General features: G+C 49.6%; 2 protein-coding genes across 2 annotated transcripts in view; one reads left to right on the forward strand and one right to left on the reverse strand.

The window, feature by feature from the left end:
- The window catches only part of LOC308672421 (sulfotransferase 1C2-like), a 358,778-nt gene that overhangs the window by 137,680 nt on the left and 199,559 nt on the right, over positions 1–21,539 (reverse strand). The gene's annotated exons all lie outside the window — the stretch shown is intronic.
- LOC308672453 (amine sulfotransferase-like) lies at positions 103–16,709 on the forward strand (the record flags this gene model as incomplete). The annotated part of the gene is made up of 6 exons (XM_081335411.1): positions 103–244; positions 772–980; positions 1,924–2,050; positions 14,134–14,228; positions 15,113–15,293; positions 16,549–16,709. 6 exons carry the CDS (start codon positions 103–105, stop codon positions 16,707–16,709), a joined length of 915 nt encoding a protein of 304 aa, XP_081191537.1.

Genomic DNA, 21,539 nt, shown 5'->3' on the forward strand with positions numbered 1-21,539 from the left:
TAGCAGGATTCATGATTTTTAAACAACGAAATTAATACAATATTGACCATAAATGTAGGAAGTATTTTTAATTGCTATATTATTGCATCAACAGCCGAAGTAATGGAGCCAGAGAAAGATTTCCTGTTTAAATACAAAGGAATCTATTTCACAACTGGCTTGTCTTCACCCGAAGGTTTAGATTCACTGGACAGTTTTGAAACCCGAGATGATGATATATTCATAATCACATATCCTAAATCTGGTAAGTTCAAAGATGTCTTCCAAGAAAGAGATAATCTTGTATCCAATGCTGTTATTCAGTTCCTCAGTATTTTGGTTGCAGTAACTGTGTCATGCTATAACCACAGTTTAACATTTAGCATTTTATAAGAAACTGGAAATGTAGGGAAAATAAAGCTGCTAAACCTGTACTTTCATCATTTTTATTTTACCCATGCATTGCTAGATGGGTGACCTTGGCCAGTCACTCTCCCTCAGCTCACCCAGGATAGTTGTGAGGAAAATAGGATGAGGAAGGATTATTAGGTATGCTTGCCACCTTGAGTTAATTCTAAAACTAATAAAAGATGGATAGAAATAAATGTGCAAATAAATAGCTAGTTTTTCTCGTCCATCCATCAGCTGAATCTATCAATTTTAGAAGACTTCATTGTGTTCACACATCTCTGAAATGTTTACTATTTCTCCTGATAGGAAGGTTGGCTTTGCATAAGTTCAAAGTTCCCCAAATGATAATGGTTGAATTAATTAATTATTCCTTATTTGCAGGCACAGTATGGACTCAGAATATTGTGAGCCTGATTCTTTATGAAGGTCATCGAGATGAAACTGAAAATATTAAACTGATTGACAGAGCACCATGGCTGGAGTATAATATTTTGCGTGTGGATTGTCCCAGTCGCCCATCGCCTCGTCTCTTTAGTTCCCATCTGCCCTACTATTTAGTACCCAAAGGATTACGAAACAGAAGAGCAAAAGTAGGCATATTTTGTTAACTTGTGAGGTGGTGTAGGGAACTGTCTGTCTTCTGTTCTATTAGCTCTGTCCCTGAATGTTTTATTAACAATTAGGCAAAGGGCACACAAACACATATCATATTTTTCCAATATGTTTGGTGGACACTAATAGTTTTGAAGGGTGAGGAAAATAAACACAAACAAAACCATGTTAACATCAGAATATCATGTCCAGGAGAAATAGCTAAGAAGCGAATTGAATATTGACCAGTTTAAGCTTATATTTCCAGATGGATTGCAACACTTTGTGTTCCATGGCCATTTGCTATCTTGACATATCTGAACGATGTCAAATTGAGGGATGCTGTCTCTAGCCCTCAAATCCCTTCCCATAATCCCTACTCTCAGTCACTCACGCCCTAGTCACCAGAAGTTTCAGCTGATGCAAAATGCAGCAGCATGAGCACTTCTGTGATCTCTAAGAACTTCATACACTACACCTCTGCTTTGGAAACTACAGTGACTACCAGTTTGGTTCAGGATTCAAGATGCTGGTGATGACCTTTAAACCCCATTATGAGTTGGGAACATGTTGTTTGAAGGACCTCCTCTCCCTAGTTGCAGCTACACATCCCTTCAAGTCCAACAGGAAAAAAACGTTGGGGTCCCATCAGCTAGGGAGATTTGTCAGGCAGGATCTAGGAGGAAAGTGTTTTATTCTGTGGTCTCTGCCATATGGAAAATCATTCTCTCCAAGCCGAGGTTGGCCTCAATTCTGTTGGCCTGCTGGAAGTTCTTCAGACATGGTTTTGCTAATAAGCTTTAGGATCCCATGATATAATGGAGCCTGTTAGATGAGTGTATGAGAGATACGTGATGCACTCTATGTATGCTTTGCTGTCAATCTGTTTTTTCTTGTTTTTTTCTTGTTTTTTTACTAGTTATTATCATCTTTCGCTTATAGATTATTTATGTGAGTAGAAATCCAAAGGATACCTTGGTTTCCAGCTATCATTTTCACAAAATGTCAGTCACCATGGAAACCCCAAAAGACTTCAGTACTTTCTTTGAAAGGTTTTTGGCTGGCAAAGGTAAGAAAACCTTGATTGTAACAACGTAATGCCAGTTTTTGTTTTGGATAAGAGATTATGAATATATTTCCATCCAGTGCTTTTTTTGTAAAAGAAAAAGGTGCCGGAACTCACACATGTCATATAACTCGCCTTGCCTACCCTACAAGGTTCCATCCAAAAAAGGTGCCGGAACTCCGTTCTGTTCTGAACCAGCCTGCTACCGGCCTTGCAATAAGGCAAACCCCTGTTCAAACAGTAGAGACTGGAGAGCGTCTAAGGCTGGAAAGCGTCTGCCAAGATTTATTACTCAAATAACAGAACAAGAAACAAAAACACTGGAACTTGAATCCTCAAACGGAAGGGTTGCTTTCAGCAACCAGCCCTTCCCCAAACACTCCTTTTATTTAGAGATCAGGGCGTGGCCTCCCTGTGCTTCCTCCCGAGGAGTCCCACAGCCTTTCTCTGTTTGGTCCTGCTCGACTGCCTCCTGCGTCGGGCGTCCTTGAACAGGGCCAGCTGTGGGTCATCATCCTCCGCACTATCGGGCTCACGCAGCTGAGAAGAGGGCCCCGGCTGGGGGCTCTGCGAAGCCTCCAAACCATCATCAGCCGGTTCGTCTTCCACACACTCCTCCTCCCCCTCATCTGAGTCATCCGAGACATCTGAGCCGGCTGCCGGACCCACAGGCTGGCCCTGAGTCACAACACTATCCCGCACCGCAGGGCCCTTCCCCCGGGGCTGCCGATCTGGATGCGGTCGGGATGGGAATTGTTTGTGAAAAGCAGTCACCAACGCAGGGGCATGAACGGCGGTCGCGTCTTCCCATGTGAAGTCCTCCGGCCCGTACCCTTTCCACTCGATCAGGTACTGGAAGCAACCTTTTAGCCAACGGGAGTCCCTGATGCTGGCGACCTCGTACTCAGGGGTGCTGCCTCCATCACGAGGTCCTGATGGGGGAGGTTCCGCTTGGCGAAGTGGACAAGCCGGTTGTTCGGGGACCAACAAGGACCGATGGAAGACGGGGTGCACGCGCAGGGAACGTGGCAGAGTTAAACGATAGGCGACCGGATTGATGACAGCCTCGACTGGGAACGGTCCAAGGTAACGGTGGTCCAGCTTCCTCGCCGGCCGTGTGGATGGTAGGTTCCTGGTGGACAGCCAGACCCGATCCCCCACCGATAGTGGAGGCGTATCCCTTCTCGACCGATCGGCGAACCTCGTGTAGTCGGCCTTGGCCTTCTCCAGCTGCCGTCGCACCAACCGATGGATCGCCTGTAACTCCGCCATGAATTCGTTCGCTGCCGGCTCCGGTGAGTCCATGGGAGAAAGGGGGAAAAACCGGGGGTGATAACCCACGTTGGCCAAGAACGGTGTCATCTGCGTGGAGGTGTGCTGCGAGTTGTTAAAAGCAAACTCGGCTATGGCCAAATAGTCCACCCAATTGTCCTGCTGCAGGTTGACGTAGCAGCGCAGATACTGCTCTAAGATACCGATGACCTTCTCGGTACCCCCGTCAGTTTGAGGATGATGCGCGGACGAGAGGCAAACCTTAATGTCCAACGCCCGCATCAACTCCTGCCAGAAGCGGGCTGTAAACTGGGCCCCCCTATCGGAGACGACTCTATCGGGAAGGCCGTGCAGCCGGAACACCTGTTGGATGAACATGCGACTAGTGGCGCGAGCTGACGGTAAGCCGTGACAGGGGATGAAGTGCGCCATCTTGGTCAACATGTCCACCACCACAAACACTGTCGTGAAGCCGGAGGATGGGGGTAGATCCGTCAGAAAGTCCATGGACACAGCCCCCCAGGGTCTCTTGGGTGTTGGCAAAGGCTGCAGTAAACCAGGCAGGGCCCCTGTCGCTGACTTGGCCTGCCTGCATGGGATGCAGGAGGTGACATAAGACTGGACATCGTGTTGGACTCGGGGCCACCAGAAGGTACGGGAGACCAGGTTCAGAGTCTTGAACAGGCCAAAATGCCCCGCAGCCGGGTTATCATGACACTGGCTGAGGACGAGTCCCCTGAGTGGCCCTCCCGGAACATAGAGCCGGTCACGATAATACAGAAGTCCATCCGTGACCGACCAAGGCGAATCTGGCCCCACCTCTTCCTTCCGCTGAGCCACCCACGCCTCCTGCTGCTGCGCCTCCCGGATCCGAGCCCGTATATCAACCGGCTCCCGCACCGCAGCAAAAGACTCGACGGGGATCACTGTCCTGGGCAGAAGCTTGTCTTCCACTCGGGTGTATTCGGGCTTCCTGGACAGAGCATCCGCTCTCTGATTGTGCCCGCTTGGTATGTACCGCACCCGGAAGTCAAACCTCGCAAAGAAAAGGGACCACCGGATCTGGCGTTGGTTCAAATTCCGAGCGGTCTGCAGGCTTTCCAGATTCTTGTGGTCCGTCCGGACCTCGATTTGATGCCGCGCCCCCTCCAGATGATGCCTCCAAGCCTCGAACGCCGCCTTGATGGCCAGCAGCTCCTTCTCCCAGATTGTTCTGAACCAGCCCTCTTCTCGCAACCCCTAATTAAAAGAAGAGTCTGGAAAGCGTCCAAGGCTAAAAGGCTTCTGCCAAGATTTAATTACGCAGTTAACAAAAACACAAGAGCTAGTCTTCTCAAGCGGAAAAGTTGCTTTCAGCAACCAGCCCCTCCCCAAACACTTCTTTTATAGAGAGCTCAGGGCGTGGTCTCCCTGTGCCTCCTCCCGAGGAGTCCCATAGTCTTTCTTTGTTTGTCCCTGCTCGTCTGCCTCCTGCGTCGGGCGTCCTTGAACAGGGCCAGCTGTGGGTCATCATCCTCCGCACTCTCGGGCTCACACAGCTGAGAAGAGGTCCCCGGCTGAGGACTCTGCAAAGCCTCCAAATCATCATCAGCCGGTTCGTTTCCCTCCTCCCCCACATCTGAGTCCTCCGATACATCGGACCCGGCTGTCGGACCCACAGGCTGGCCCTGAGTCACAACACTATCCCGCACCGCAGGGCCCTTCCCTCGGGTCTGCCGATCCGGATGCGGTCGGGATGGGAACTGTTCGTGAAAAGCAGTCACCAACGCAGGGGCATGAACGGCGGTCGCGTCTTCCCATGTGAAGTCCTCCGGCCCGTACCCTTTCCACTCGATCAGGTACTGGAAGCGACCTTTCAGCCAGCGGGAATCCCTGATGCTGGCGACCTCGTACTCGGGGGTGCTGCCTCCATCACGAGTTCCTGATGGGGGAGGTTCCGCTTGGCGAAGTGGACAGGCCGGTTGTTCGGGGACCAACAAGGACCGATGGAAGATGGGGTGCACGCGCAGGGAACGTGGCAGAGTTAAACGATAGGCGACCGGGTTGATGACGGCCTCGACTGGGAACGGTCCAAGGTAACGGTGGTCCAGCTTCCTCGCCGGCCGAGTGGATGGTAGGTTCCTGGTGGACAGCCAGACCCGATCCCCCACCGATAGTGGAGGCGTATCCCTTCTCGACCGATCGGCGAACCTCTTGTAGTCGGCCTTGGCCTTCTCCAGCTGCCGTCGCACCAACCGATGGATCGCCTGTAACTCCGCCATGAATTCGTTCGCTGCCGGCTCCGGTGAGTCCACGGGAGAAAGGGGGAAAAACTGGGGGTGATAACCCACGTTGGCCAAGAACGGTGTCATCTGCGTGGAGGTGTGCTGCGAGTTGTTAAAGGCAAACTCGGCTATGGCCAAATAGTCCACCCAGTTGTCCTGCTGCAGGTTAACGTAGCAGCGCAGATACTGCTCTAAGATGCCGATGACCTTCTCGGTACCCCCGTCGGTCTGAGGATGATGCGCGGACGAGAGGCAAACCTTAATGTCCAACGCCCGCATCAACTCCTGCCAGAAGCGGGCTGTAAACTGGGCCCCCCTATCGGAGACGACCCTATCGGGAAGGCCGTGCAGCCGGAACACCTGTTGGATGAACATGCGACTAGTGGCGCGAGCTGACGGTAAGCCGCGACAGGGGATGAAGTGCGCCATCTTGGTCAACATGTCCACCACCACAAACACTGTCGTGAAGCCGGAGGATGGGGGTAGATCCGTCAGAAAGTCCATGGACACAGCCCCCCAGGGTCTCTTGGGCGTTGGCAAAGGCTGCAGTAAACCAGGCGGGGCCCCTGTCGCTGACTTGGCCTGCCTGCATGGGACGCAGGAGGTGACATAAGACTGGACATCGTGTCGGACTCGGGGCCACCAGAAGGTACGGGAGACCAGGTTCAGAGTCTTGAACAGGCCAAAATGCCCCGCAGCCGGGTTATCATGACATTGGCTGAGGACGAGTCCCCTGAGTGGCCCTCCTGGAACATAGAGCCGGTCACGATAATACAGGAGTCCATCCGTGACCGACCAAGGCGAATCTGGCCCCACCTCTTCCTTCCGCTGAGCCACCCACGCCTCCTGCTGCTGCGCCTCCCGGATCCGAGCCCGTATATCCACCGGCTCCCGCACCGCAGCAAAAGACTCGACGGGGATCACGGTCCTGGGCGGAAGCTTGTCTTCCACTCGGGTGTACTCGGGCTTCCTGGACAGAGCATCCGCTCTCTGGTTGTGCCCGCTTGGTATGTACCGCACCCGGAAGTCAAACCTCGCAAAGAAGAGGGACCACCGGATCTGGCGTTGGTTCAAATTCCGAGCGGTCTGCAGGCTTTCCAGATTCTTGTGGTCCGTCCGGACCTCGATCTGATGCCGCGCCCCCTCCAGATGATGCCTCCAAGCCTCGAACGCTGCCTTGATGGCCAGCAGCTCCTTCTCCCAGATGGTATAGTTGCGCTCCGAGGGGTTCAATTTCCGAGAGTGATACGCGCAAGGGAAAAGGGTACCGCTGGGCGTCGCTGCCTGGAGTAACACGGCCCCAATGGCAATGTCGGAGGCGTCCGCCTCCACGACAAACGGCCGTTGCGGGTCAGGATGCTTCAAGATGGGCTCCTTCATGAAGGCGTCCTTCAAAGCTTGGAACGCCTGTTGTTCGGGGGCGTTCCACTGGAACCGAGTCTTCTTCTGCAGGAGCCGGGTGAGGGGGGCTGTCAAGGCAGCAAAGCCAGGGATGAATGTCCGATAGTAGTTGGCAAATCCAAGAAGTCGCTGAACATCCTTCACGCGACGCGGGGGTTGCCAACTCTGCAACGACTCAACTTTACTCGGTTCCATGGCGATGCCCTCAGGAGAAATGCGGTGGCCCAAGAAATCAATGGTCACCTGGTAGAACTGGCACTTCTCCAACTTGGCAAACAGCCGATGTTTCCGGAGGCGCTGCAGGACCTGACGGAGATGCTGATGATGCGCTTCACGCGACGGGGAGTAAATCAGGATGTCGTCCAGGTAAATCACAACAAACTGGTCCAACAGATCCCGAAAGATGTCGTTCATAAAATGCTGAAACACAGCGGGGGCGTTGGTCAGGCCAAACGGCATCACCGTGTACTCGAAATGTCCATAGCGAGTACCAAACGCCGTCTTCCACTCATCACCCGGCCGAACCCTGACGAGGTTGTAAGCTCCACGCAGGTCCAGTTTCGTGAAGATCTTAGCCTCCCGGAGTCGGTCCAAGAGCTCGGGGATGAGGGGCAGCGGGTAGCGGTTACGCACCGTGATGGCGTTGAGTTTCCGGTAGTCACAGCAAAGTCGTAACTCGCCCGACTTCTTTTTGACGAAGAGCACGGGCGCAGACACTGGCGAGGACGAGGGCCGGATGAAACCACGAGCCAAGTTCTTTGTCAGGAAGTCCCGCAATGCAGCCAACTCGGGCTCCGACATGGAGTACAAACGCCCCACTGGGAGAGGCGCATCAGGGACTAGGTCAATGGAGCAGTCGTAGGGCCTGTGCGGGGGTAATTGGTCCGCCTCTGACTCGCTGAACACATCAGCAAAGTCGGACAGTACGGGAGGCAAGGAAACCCCTGGGGAACCCTCCACCTGGCCGGCACAGATATGGCGGGTGTGGTCCACGCACTGCAAACTTGGGAAGGTGACCAAGTTCTGAGACCAATAGATCTGTGGATCATGCGCCCGGAGCCACACCAGTCCCAAGACCACGGGGAAGTGCAGATCCGAAGTGACGTAAAACTGAATGGCCTCCACATGGGTACTGATGGCCATACACACGGGTTGCGTGGCGGCCGTGATAGGCCCGGACAGGAGCACTCGACCATCGATGGTCTCCACAAGCATGGGCGGATCCACCGGACACTGGGGAACAGCCCATTTGGCCACAAAGGCCGAATCCATAAAGTTAGTGGTAGCCCCAGAGTCAATTAAGGCATGGACCGGAATCCCCTCTGGCTTGCCAGGAAGGATCAGTCGTGCCTCCAGAATCAAATGCCGTGGAGGTTCACAGGCACCGTCGGAACGGCGTCGCTCGGCGTGATCGTTGTGGGTCGCCCGATCTTTCACACCGTCTAGATCGGGCTCGGGCCGTTTCCCGATAGCAAAGCAGGGGACTTTCTCGGGGCAGGCTTGGTCACTGACGCCCGCTGACGCTTCTTCGGGCAAGAAGCAGCCAAATGTCCAGGGTCCCCACAGTAAAAACACAACCCCTCCGATCGTCGTCTGTCCATTTCCGTCACCGATAGACGGGACCTGGCGGCACCCAGCTCCATTGGCTCCTCCCTCTGGACTGGGGGCTCACGCACAACAGGGGCGGCAGGGGTCTGTGGGGTGGCACGGCGACTCTTACGCTGCTGCAGCCGGGCATCGATCCGCAGACAAAGATGGATCAGCCCATTCAGGTCTGAGGGAATGTCCACGCGGGCCAGCTCATCCAACATCTCCTCTGACAAGCCATCCTGAAAGGCATCCACGAGCGCAGCCTCATTCCAGGCGGAATCCTGGCTAAGCAGCCGGAAATCGCTGATATAGGCCTGTAGGGGGCACTGACCCTGCCTCAAAGCTTTCAGACGTCGGGTGGCGGTCTGCGCCTTAATCGGGTCCTCGTACATGAGGCGCATATGGTCACAAAACCCCCCAAAGTTATCCAACAAAGGGCTAGGCTGTGCCAACAGAGGCGTGCCCCAACGAGCTGCATCTCCCGACAGAAGGCTCAACACGAATCCCACCTTATCTCGGTCAGTGGGGAAATCAGCTGCTCTCACGCTGATATAAAGCTGGCATTGTCCCAGGAAGGCAGGAAACAGTTCTGGTTTACCAGCAAATTTATCCGGCATAGCTATCTGACATTTCCTCCTGGGTGGGGGGGCAGCATGTACCTGAGCCTGCAGTTGTGCCACCTGAGTGGCCAGCAAGGTGAGTTGCTGGTTGAGCTGGGCATTCTCGGCAAGAAGCTGCTCCATCGTAGTATTAAGGGGTGGGTGGCTGAAAGCAAACTGTTCTGAACCAGCCCTCTTCTCGCAACCCCTAATTAAAAGAAGAGTCTGGAAAGCGTCCAAGGCTAAAAGGCTTCTGCCAAGATTTAATTACGCAGTTAACAAAAACACAAGAGCTAGTCTTCTCAAGCGGAAAAGTTGCTTTCAGCAACCAGCCCCTCCCCAAACACTTCTTTTATAGAGAGCTCAGGGCGTGGTCTCCCTGTGCCTCCTCCCGAGGAGTCCCATAGTCTTTCTTTGTTTGTCCCTGCTCGTCTGCCTCCTGCGTCGGGCGTCCTTGAACAGGGCCAGCTGTGGGTCATCATCCTCCGCACTCTCGGGCTCACACAGCTGAGAAGAGGTCCCCGGCTGAGGACTCTGCAAAGCCTCCAAATCATCATCAGCCGGTTCGTTTCCCTCCTCCCCCACATCTGAGTCCTCCGATACATCGGACCCGGCTGTCGGACCCACAGGCTGGCACTGAGTCACAACACAGATGGTATAGTTGCGCTCCGAGGGGTTCAATTTCCGAGAGTGATACACGCAAGGGAAAAGGGTACCGCTGGGCGTCGTTGCCTGGAGTAACACGGCCCCAATGGCAATGTCGGAGGCGTCCGCCTCCACGACAAACGGCCGTTGCGGGTCGGGATGCTTCAAGATGGGCTCCTTCATGAAGGCGTCCTTCAAAGCCTGGAACGCCTGTTGTTCGGGGGCGTTCCACTGGAACCGAGTCTTCTTCTGCAGGAGCCGGGTGAGGGGGGCTGTCAAGGCAGCAAAGCCAGGGATGAATGTTCGATAGTAGTTGGCAAATCCAAGAAGTCGCTGAACATCCTTCACGCGACGCGGGGGTTGCCAACTCTGCAACGACTCAACTTTACTCGGCTCCATGGCGATGCCCTCAGGAGAAATGCAGTGACCCAGGAAATCGATGGTCACCTGGTAGAACTGGCACTTCTCCAACTTGGCAAACAGCCGATGTTTCCGGAGGCGCTGCAGGACCTGACGGAGATGCTGATGATGCGCTTCACGCGACGGGGAGTAAATCAGGATGTCGTCCAGGTAAATCACGACAAACTGGTCCAACAGATCCCGAAAGATGTCGTTCATAAAATGCTGAAACACAGCGGGGGCGTTGGTCAGGCCAAATGGCATCACCGTGTACTCGAAATGTCCATAGCGAGTACCAAACGCCGTCTTCCACTCATCACCCGGCCGAACCCTGACGAGGTTGTAAGCTCCACGCAGGTCCAGTTTCGTGAAGATCTTAGCCTCCCGGAGTCGGTCCAAGAGCTCGGGGATGAGGGGCAGCGGGTAGCGGTTACGCACCGTGATGGCGTTGAGTTTCCGGTAGTCACAGCAAAGCCGTAACTCGCCCGACTTCTTTTTGACGAAGAGCACGGGCGCAGACACTGGCGAGGACGAGGGCCGGATGAAACCACGAGCCAAATTCTTTGTCAGGAAGTCCCGCAATGCAGCCAACTCGGGCTCCGACATGGAGTACAAACGCCCCACTGGGAGAGGCGCATCAGGGACTAGATCAATGGAGCAGTCATAGGGCCTGTGCGGGGGTAATTGATCCGCCTCTGACTCGCTGAACACATCAGCAAAGTCGGACAGTTCGGGAGGCAAGGAAACCCCTGGGGAACCCTCCACCTGGCCAGCACAGATATGGCGGGTGTGGTCCACGCACTGCAAACTTGGGAAGGTGACCAAGTTCTGAGACCAATAGATCTGTGGATCATGCGCCCGGAGCCACGCCAGTCCCAAGACCACGGGGAAGTGCAGATCCGAAGTGATGTAGAACTGGATGGCCTCCACATGGGAACTGATGGCCATATACACTGGTTGCGTGGCAGCCGTAATAGGCCCGGACAGGAGCACTCGACCATCGATAGTCTCCACTAGCATGGGCGGATCCACCGGACACTGGGGAACAGCCCATTTGGCCACAAAGGCCGAGTCCATAAAGTTTGTGGTAGCCCCAGAGTCAATTAAGGCATGGACCGGAATCCCCTCTGGCTTGCCAGGAAGGATCAGACGTGCCTCCAATATCAAATGCCGTGGAGGTTCACAGGCACCGTCGGAACGGCGTCGCTCGGTGTGGTCGTTGTGGGTCGCCCGATCTATCACACCGCCTAGATCGGGCTCGGGCCGTTTCCCGACAGCAAAGTAGGGGACTTTCTCGGGGCAGGCTTGGTCACTGATGCCCGCTGACGCTTCTTTGGGCAAGAAGCAGCCAAATGTCCAGGGTCCCCACAGTAAAAACACAACCCCCCCGATCGTCGTCTGTCCATTTCCGTCACTGATAGACGGGACCTGGCGGCACCCAGCTCCATTGGCTCCTCCCTCTGGACTGGGGGCTCACGCACAACAGGGGCGGCAGGGGTCTGTGGGGTGGCACGGCGACTCTTTCGCTGCTGCAGCCGGGCATCGATCCGCAGACAAAGATGGATCAGCCCATTCAGGTCTGAGGGAATGTCCACGCGGGCCAGCTCATCCAACATCTCCTCCGACAATCCATCCTGGTAGGCATCCACGAGCGCAGCCTCATTCCAGGCGGAATCCTGGCTAAGCAGCCGGAAATCGCTGATATAGGCCTGTAGGGGGCGCTGACCCTGCCTCAGAGCTTTCAGGCGTCGGGTGGCAGTCTGCGCCTTAATTGGGTCCTCGTACATGAGGCGCATATGGTCACAAAACCCCCCAAAGTTATCCAACAAAGGGCTAGGTTGTGCCAGCAGAGGCGTGCCCCAACGAGCTGCATCCCCCGACAGAAGGCTTAACACGAATCCCACCTTATCCCGGTCAGTGGGGAAATCAGCTGCTCTCACGCTGATAAAAAGCTGGCATTGTCCCAGGAAAGCAGGAAACAGTTCTGGATTGCCAGCAAATTTATCCGGCATTGCTATCTGACATTTCCTCCTGGGTGGGGGTGCAGCATGTACCTGAGCTTGCAGTTGAGCCACCTGAGCTGCCAGCAAAGTGAGTTGCTGGGTGAGCTGAGCATTCTCGGCACGAAGCTGCTCCATCGTAGTAGTAAGGGGTGGGAGGCTGAAAGCAAACTGTTCTGAACCAGCCTGCTACCGACCTTGCAATAAGGCAAACCCCTGTTCAAACAGTAGAGACTGGAGAGCGTCTAAGGCTGGAAAGCATCTGCCAAGATTTATTACTCAAATAACAGAACAAGAAACAAAAACACTGGAACTTGAATCCTCAAACGGAAGGGTTGCTTTCAGCAACCAGCCCTTCCCCAAACACTCCTTTTATTTAGAGATCAGGGCGTGGCCTCCCTGTGCCTCCTCCCGAGGAGTCCCACAGCCTTTCTCTGTTTGGTCCTGCTCGACTGCCTCCTGCGTCGGGCGTCCTTGAACAGGGCCAGCTGTGGGTCATCATCCTCCGCACTATCGGGCTCACGCAGCTGAGAAGAGGGCCCCGGCTGGGGGCTCTGCGAAGCCTCCAAACCATCATCAGCTGGTTCGTCTTCCACACACTCCTCCTCCCCCTCATCTGAGTCATCCGAGACATCTGAGCCGGCTGCCGGACCCACAGGCTGGCCCTGAGTCACAACACGTTCTGAGCATTCTATGAGAAAAAAAAGCCTTGTTTCCAACTGCTTTCCACAAAGAACAAACAATCCACCCACTTTGCTAACATAAGTAGCAAATAATGATTCTCTATACTCATGCGGTAATTTGTGTAAACTCTAAGAAAACAGTTTATAATGGGATGGATGAGTGAAGAAGAATGCAGGATGCCTAGGACAACTCATGATGTAAAAGTGGGTAGAAGAGGCAAGCGAAGGGAGCTTATTACAAGGAGAGAGAAGAGCAATACTAAGATATATTTAATATAGAGGAGAAAATGGAAGGACATTATGTGAATGAGTTGGAATGGATGGAGCAGTGGGCTAATGCCTCCTTAAGTAACACCAGCTGCCTGCAATTAGTGCAGGTTCGCATCCCACCAGGCTCAAGGTTGACTCAGCCTTCCATCCTTCCCAGGTAGGTATATAAATGTAATAAAAATAAAAATAAAAAATAAATAAAAATCTAAAGTATTTATATTTTTTTCAAATCAATATTAGTTAAAGCAGGGGTCCCCAACCTCTAGACCATACCCCACTAGTGGGCCATGAGTTGTTTGTAACTGGGCCATGAAAATGGTGGGCAAGCACACACATCTGCGCATCAACACTTGTGCAATCAGTTGGCACACATGCACACCACTTGTGCAAATGGAGCTGCACGCACACTAGTGCTTGCTGGTTGCTCACATGGAAGTATCCCGTCTCCTCCCCTGCCACTTGGCAAAGCCAGAAAACTTAGGTAACTCTGAGTTAAAGAACCAAATACTCACATGAAATCACACAGAAAGTGTTTTAAGAGTTGGAAATGGAAATAGCTAACCAGAGTAAGACTGATATTTGAAGACGTATAACAAAAATTAAAGCAGATTGCCCCAAAGTTTCAAATAAGAAAAAGCAAAGAAATGAAACAATATAGCAGCACGTTGACAAAAAAAAAACACCCTTAACAAGTTGGAGTACACAACCATATTAATTATGGCTTCCATTCCTTCTCTCTCCTCTCCACATTCGGTGATATTAGGATAGCCCCTACTTGAGTTATCATGCTTTGATTTGTAGGCCCATCGGATCATAAGGATAAATGGAGGAAATACAAGCGTTAAGAATGTATCCCCGAGACAGATGGTCAGCTGGATCATTGCAGCACTGAGCTGAACAACTAAAGTCAGTGATTTCAAGACTGCCGTCATATTTATCCTAAATCTATTTCTCTCCTACCAGTGTTTTGTAGTTCATGGCTAGACCATGTAGAAGGCTGGTATGCTCATAAGGATGATTTCAATATTCTCTTCCTTTCTTATGAAGAAATGAAAAAGGTAAGATGTGTTTGTGTTGTGAAGTGCAATATGAACGACCAGAAAGCTTTAGAAATGATGTGAAGTGTGGCTAACCTATTCCAATAGGGAGTAACAGAGGTGATCACAGGACCACTCTAGGTTATTTCTATGAACTCCTGTAGGAGTGGTGAGCTTTCTGAAGAAAAGTAAGTTTCTGTCTCTTCAAAAGGAAGAGGATCTGGGAAACTAGAGTGCTGTCACCTTGATATCAAAAAAGGTTAATAAAAGGTGGGTTTTTGAGCACTTGGCTTGTCATGCTAGAATTCACAGGGTGCATGTGTTGTAAACAAGTCTGGCAAAACAAAGTTGATCTAATTTTTGATAGACTTACTTAGTAGATAAGGGAAATCCAATTAACACAAAGTATCTGTAATTAGCAAAAGCTTAGTCAAAGTCTCTCGTAATATTTTCCTGTTTTGGCTCAGAAGAGATTGACTCAACTCAACTGCATTTTTAAGAAAAGCCAAGGCATTTTTTTTTAGCCTGGCCTGGGAACTGGCCAGCCTCTGATGCAGCCAAGATTGCTAAGAACATAAGACTCTGAATCTTAGGGAAATTATGGCCCATCAATATATTGTAAACTAAAAATGTTTCTCCAAACGTACCTTTGTAAACATTTACTGGAAGTCCTAAAGCAGCATTTCTTTGTTTAATTCACTGATATTGCTTCCTAGATCTATGTATAGTTTTCATTAAAAAAAACCCCACAAGTGATTTAATCAGGGTAATTTTTTCAGTAAGAAAAGAAAGAATTAAAGACAGGGGGAATGAGTGATAGCAATGATATTTGAGATCTCAACAAACCTTTCCACCTTTTCTTCATTGTTCTGGATGACCTAATATAAAGCTCTATCAAATTGCAGGATCTGAGAAGGTCTGTCCTGAAAATATGCAACTTCCTAGGAAAAAAACTAACTGAAAAGGAGGTGGATGACGTGGTGGATAAAGCTACATTTGATAACATGAAAGTGGATTCTAGAGCAAACTACACATCCGCGCCTTCTCATATCCTCGATTACAGCAAAGGAAACTTTCTTCGCAAAGGTAGACCAGTAATAATTAATATTCTGGGTCTATGCTTTAGGAACATGCCGGGCTTCATTTGAAACTGGGATTACTGCCTTCCTCTGAGAGGCACTTCCTAAAGTGGTATGGACATATTCCAACAACCTCTCTTTCTGCTGTCTCTCCAGGATGTTGTCTTTGCCTCATCAGCAGCCTGCATTGGAGGCAGCCATAAGCCTTTCTTAGCTGTGCCAATGTTGAAGTGGTGTTCTCCTTTTCAAAAATTTTGGACATGGATATAAGCTGACTTTTTTGATGATCATTCTGTTGGTTGCACAGTCTAATTATCCTTTGGCAGTGGGATTGTTCTAGCTCACAATGGCCATTTTAAGGTTCTGAAGACACAATGCCTTCACTCTCTACCCTGGGCACCGTCCTCCAGTCTTGAAACCGTCTCCTTTAAGCCTCTAGGGACATAGCCAAAGCTCAAAGAACCATCAATCACTTCACTCAATCAGGGGTCCAGTTCCAAAAGGGTGAATTCAAGATCATTTAGAACCTCACTGGCAGACCATTGGTTCCATGACTTCCCAGTAAAAGGCACTTAGCACAGGAGAATCATTTAACACCTTCTAGTTAGAGAGATCTTTGCTCTTATATTAAGCCTTCATTCTGTAATCCAGTTCTAGTTAAAATATTATGGAACAGCTTCCTGCTCCAAAACTATTAATACAGATTTCTAAGAATGGTTTGACAGACAGGAAGGTGGCTAAAGATAATGGAGGACTGTGCAATCTTCCAAGTTAGTCAGGTTTTGCAAACTATTATCCTCTTTCTCAGACTCATAGAAGCCCATAGTAGGCAAGGTAATTGGAGAGTGGAAACCACCTCTGGAAGACTTTTTATCTTCATCCCAATAGTCCCCTCCTGAAGTCCTGAAACGTTTTACATACAGTCATGTGAAAAAGAAAGTACACCCTCTTTGAGTTCTAGGTTTTACATATCAGGACATCGTAACAATCATCTGGTCCGTAGCAGTTCTTTAAACTAGGTATATACATAGTCAGTTGAACCACAGCACATGACATATTATGCTGTGTCATCATTTATTTTACAAAAAGAAATGGAGAAGCCATGTGTGGAAAAAACTAAGAACATCCTTAATGCTTCTATTGGTATGAAGAAGCTAAGTAGCAGCCAAGTGCTGCTAATCAAGTGACAGGATGACACAAATAGCCTCTACTTTAATTAAATACAAAAACTATTGACATTTTTTTTAATTGTTGTTTCCCAGGCACTGTTGGGGACTGGAAGAACATCATGACTGTTGCCCAGAGTGAAAAGTTTGACCGTGTCTTTAAGGAGAGAATGGAAAAGCTGCCCTTCAGGTTCTGCTGGGATATTCAGGAGGACCCTGACTCTATTTCCAGCTCAGTGGAGGAAAATAATGTGTGATGCACAACTTCAAATGGCTGGAATCAGAGATGACCTTCCAAGAACGGTCTTTATGTAACCTTGTAATGCCTAAGTCTCAACTCTGCAGAGATCATAGAACAGAGCAACATTAAATTCTATGTTATTATTAAATACTGTACGGCATTTGCTTATTGATTTAGATTTCCATAACTGCCTGACTCTGGGTGTTATACAAAGACAACATAGTGAATAAAAATATATATATAATATCAACAACAAAATATCCAAAACCAATATATCCACAACAGCCAGAGCCATTTATTATACTTTCCACCTGCTTGAAGATATACAGTATGTTGCTTGATATCTTATCTTAGCCCAATTCCTAAGGGAAAAAGCAAGTTTTTAAAGCTTTGTTTTTTGAGGGCTAAGAGACCCACGTCCCTACAAATTTTGGCACTCTGTGGATAGGGTGGGGAAGACACCAAAACAGAAAAGGTGTATCTCCTGGGTCTCATCAGATGATATTATTTATTATTTAAACAAGTTCATAGTAAAGGTAAAGGTTCCCCCGCACATGCGTGCTAGTTGTTTCCAACTCTAGGGGCCAGTGCTCATCTCCGTTTCAAAGCCGAAGAGCCAGAGCTTGTCCAAGGACGTCTCCGTGGTCATGTGGCCGGCATGACTAGACGCCAAAGGCGCACGGAACGCTGTTACCTTCCCACCGCGGTGGTCCCTATTTTCCTACTTGCATTTTTACATGCTTTCGAACTGCTAGGTTGGCAGAAGCTGGGACGAGTAACAGGCGCTCACTCTGTTACGCGGCACTCGGGATTCGACCCGCCAAACTGCCGACCTTCAGATCGACAAGCTCAGCGTCCTAACCCACTGAGCCACCGCGTCCCTATAAAACAAGTTCATATAGCCACCCAATTCATACATGATGGGACTCAGTTGGGAGTCCCCAGACTCACTGACAAAATCATGTCTTCAGGACCTTCCAGAAAGGTAACAAGGTGGAGCCAATCTTATCTCCAGGGAATCCTATTCCAAAGGGAGGGAGTCACCACAGACAAGGCCCTTTTCCTCGGTCCCACAAGATGTACCTCCAATACCTTGTCTTCCTGCTCTGGTAGGTTAGGGTAACAAAGGGAAGGTGGCCTTTCAAACATCCTGGCACCAGGTCATGTAGAAGTTTAAAGATAATAACTGCCTCCAGAAATTAATCAGTAATCAATGCAGCTCCCACAAAAGGTGTTATTGCTAAGTCATGTCTGACTCTTTGTGACCCATGGACCATAGCGTGCCAGGCTTCCTGGCATCCACTGTCTCCCTGAGTCTGCCCAAATTCATACCCATTACACTGATGACACTATATATCCATCTCATCCCCTGCTGTCCCCTTCTCCTTTTGCCTTCAATCACAACAGGTGACACATGCACTAATTTCAATGTGCAGAACTATACAACTCCTGCATTTTGAACTAATTAAATCTGCTGGATAAGATTCCAGAAGCCCTGTGTACAATGCCTAAGAGTACTCCAAACTGGATACATCTATGGGATGGGGACTCTGAAGAGGGAATGTTGGTCCAGGAAAGGGTGCAACTGGTGTACAACTCATAATTGCAGACAGGCCCTCTGGCCATGACCACAATCGGCTTCTTGAGCAGGAGTTGCAAATCCAGAAGAATCCCCAGATCACGCACTGAATCTGTCTGACGCAGTGCAACCCCATCCATGACCAACAATGGAAATTTTCTGAGAACCAAGGAGCCCCAACCCATGTTAAAGGTAAATGTTAAAACTGGAAAGCAAAAGAATAAGATGAAGGGATGCAGAAAGATGCTACTATTGTGTTTAGTGATAATTTCATGGTTTCAAAATTTTGGTGCAAGTGTCTTGGGAAGAAAGTTAATATTATCAGTAGTGCAGAAACAGAAGTTTAGGCAATGGCAGATGGTTGGACCCACAGAAAAATTCCACTGCTAAGAGCAATTACCCTGTAAAGGTTGAATGTGAAAAAAAAAGCCTGCCGAAAAGACTACAAGCATAATCACCACGCTGCTGCTGAATGGGCTATTGCTATTGCTATTGCTATTGTCCACTTCCTGGTTGTTCAGCTCTTTTCCTACAAATTTGCATAGTTAAAGTGCTGTGCCTCCGCTTGAATACATTACACAAAATAGCATTAAAAGTTAGGAAAGCGTCATTCATTTGTTTAATGCAGATAACTCACTGATAGTAATGACCTATATGGAAATATTGGACAACAGACACAACCCATTACATTTCCATCAGTTTTAACTGGAAAAAAATATGTGTATGTGTGTTGCAAGGCAAGGCACCATAAAAACTTTCATCAGACCCATGACAGAACTTGTCTTGCTTTTGCTCCTTGGAGACTGAACTCGTCGCCTTTCCTGGTTGGATCCTGACTTCAAAAAGAAAAGTTATTTGAACTTTAATCTAGACTATTGAGGCCTGAAATGGCAGTCGTTATTATTGCAATATATATGCATGTTCCTCCTTTATGTCTTTCAGGTCTTGAAGACAACAAGCAAATTACAAACATGTATTTGCATTTCAATAACTACCGTTATATGATTTATAGTGGTATTTCATAATACCAGACGGGGAGTGTGCTGTCATGTCAGAACTATGTAATGCATATCATGCTGCCACCATGTGGTTGTTTGGGAGAATTGCAACATTATGCTAATGTAGTCAGCCAATCCCTCCCATTTTGTGACGTACTTCCTCCTCCTTCTTAACTCCATACTTTCACCCCTCCCATTCTGGGACGTACTTCCTGCTCCTTCTTCCTCCATGCTTCACCCTCCACCATAACATGCAGACACAGTAGGTCCCGTTATCTTGCAATACCATCCATTCATCATCTACCACATCTTGTTTGCTGTAATCTTCTCTGCATGCAAATAAAGGTACTTCTGGATGATAAAAGGTACTTTCATGAGTTCTGCTATCTGGCAAAGGCTGTTAAAAGTGATAGTATCCACTTATACAGGCCAGGCACAGGGGTCTTAGCAAGGGGATAAATCATTAAACAACAGTCAGAGTCAGCTTCTGCCAACCTAACAGTTCGAAAGCACGTAAAAATGCAAGTAGAAAAATAGGGACCACTCCGATGGGAAGGTAACAGCGTTCTGTGTGCCTTTGGCATCTAGTCATGCCAGCCACATGACCACAGAAATGTCCTCGGACAAGCGCTGGCTCTTCGGCTTTGAAACGGAGATGAGCACCGGCCCCTCGAGTCGGAAACGACTAGCACGCATGTGCGGGGGAACCTTTACCTTCACTTTTATTTATAAATAACTATATGCACAAACATACATGTAAATACATACAAATATGAATATACATATGTGACACTATTTTCTCTAAATCCTAATAATATTATGACTTGTTTTTTGTTATTTTTCTAATAGAGAAATACAGATATTATGTTTCTTGCGATTTTGTCATCCCATCAACCAATATATGTTTTGTTATCTATGTTTAGCTCTGTATTGTATTTTTTTAATCTAACATTGTTCACCTAGAATGATACAGTGAGTTGGGCACCTTATAAATCAACTAACCTACAAAGCAACCAATCAGTATGCCTCTACCTATTCTGCTATTTCCTTTGGAACAAACCATGTTTAGGTTTAGGTTTATTAAATTTATATGCCGCCCTTCTCCCTGAGGACTCAGGGCGGCTCACAACAATAAAAAGTTAAAAGATATAAATACAAAAATTAAAAGAGGATTAAACAATATAAGAAATAAGAACAATTTAAGCCAATAAAAAACCAAATTTAAAAACTTTGATCAGTCCAGGCCCGCTTGTTGGAATAACCAGGTCTTTAGGTCACGGCGGAAGGACCGAAGGTCAAGGGCCATACGCAGCTCCACGGGCAGTTCGTTTCAGAGGGTCGGTGTGCCCACAGAGAAGGCTCTCCCCCTGGGGGTCGCCAGCCGGCATTGCCTGGCCAACGGCACCCTGAGGAGGCCGACTTTGTGGGAGTGGACCGGGCGATGGGAGGTTGACATTGGCAGCAGGTGGTCTCGCAAGTACCCCGGGCCTAAGCCATGTAGGGCTTTAAAGGTGATTATCAGCACCTTGAATCGCACCTGGAGGGTAACTGGAAGCCAATGCAGCTCGCGCAGGAGTGGTGTAACATGGGAATATCGTGATACTCCCATAAGCACCCGCACGGCCGCATTTTGCACCAGTTGAAGCCTCCGGGTGCACTTCAAGGGCAGCCCCATGTAGACAGCATTGCAGTAATCCAGGTGAGAGGAGACAAGGGCATGGGTGACTGTGCCTAGGGCATCTCAGTCCAAAAAGGGGCACAACTGGCATACCAGGCGAACCTGTGCAAAAGCCCCCCTGGTCACGGCAGTTAGATGATCTTCTAAATTAAACCATGAATCCAGGAGAACACCCAAGTTGCAGTCCCTTTCTGAGGGGGGCAATAGCTGCCCCCCCATCTGAAGAGATGGAACCTGTTGGACAGTACGAGATGCCGATATCCACAGCCACTCAGTCTTGGAGGGGTTCAGCCTGAGCCTGTTCCTTCCCATCCAGACCTGCACCGCCTCCAGGCACTGGGACATCATGTCAAGCGCATCACTAGGTTGGCTCGGGGTGGAGATAAACAACTGGGTTTCATCGGCATATTGGTGATACCCGACCTTAAAGCCACAGATGATCTCACCCAGCGGCTTCATATAGATGTTGAACAGGAGGGGGGAGAGAACTGACTCTTGAGGTACCCCACAAGACAGTGGCCTCGGGGTAGATCTCTGCCCCCCTGCCACTACAAACTGCGAACAGCCTGAGAGGTAGGAGGAGAACCACTG

Source organism: Vipera berus (assembly GCF_964194415.1).
Source record: "Vipera berus genome assembly, chromosome: 1".
Lineage (NCBI taxonomy): Eukaryota > Metazoa > Chordata > Lepidosauria > Squamata > Viperidae > Vipera > Vipera berus.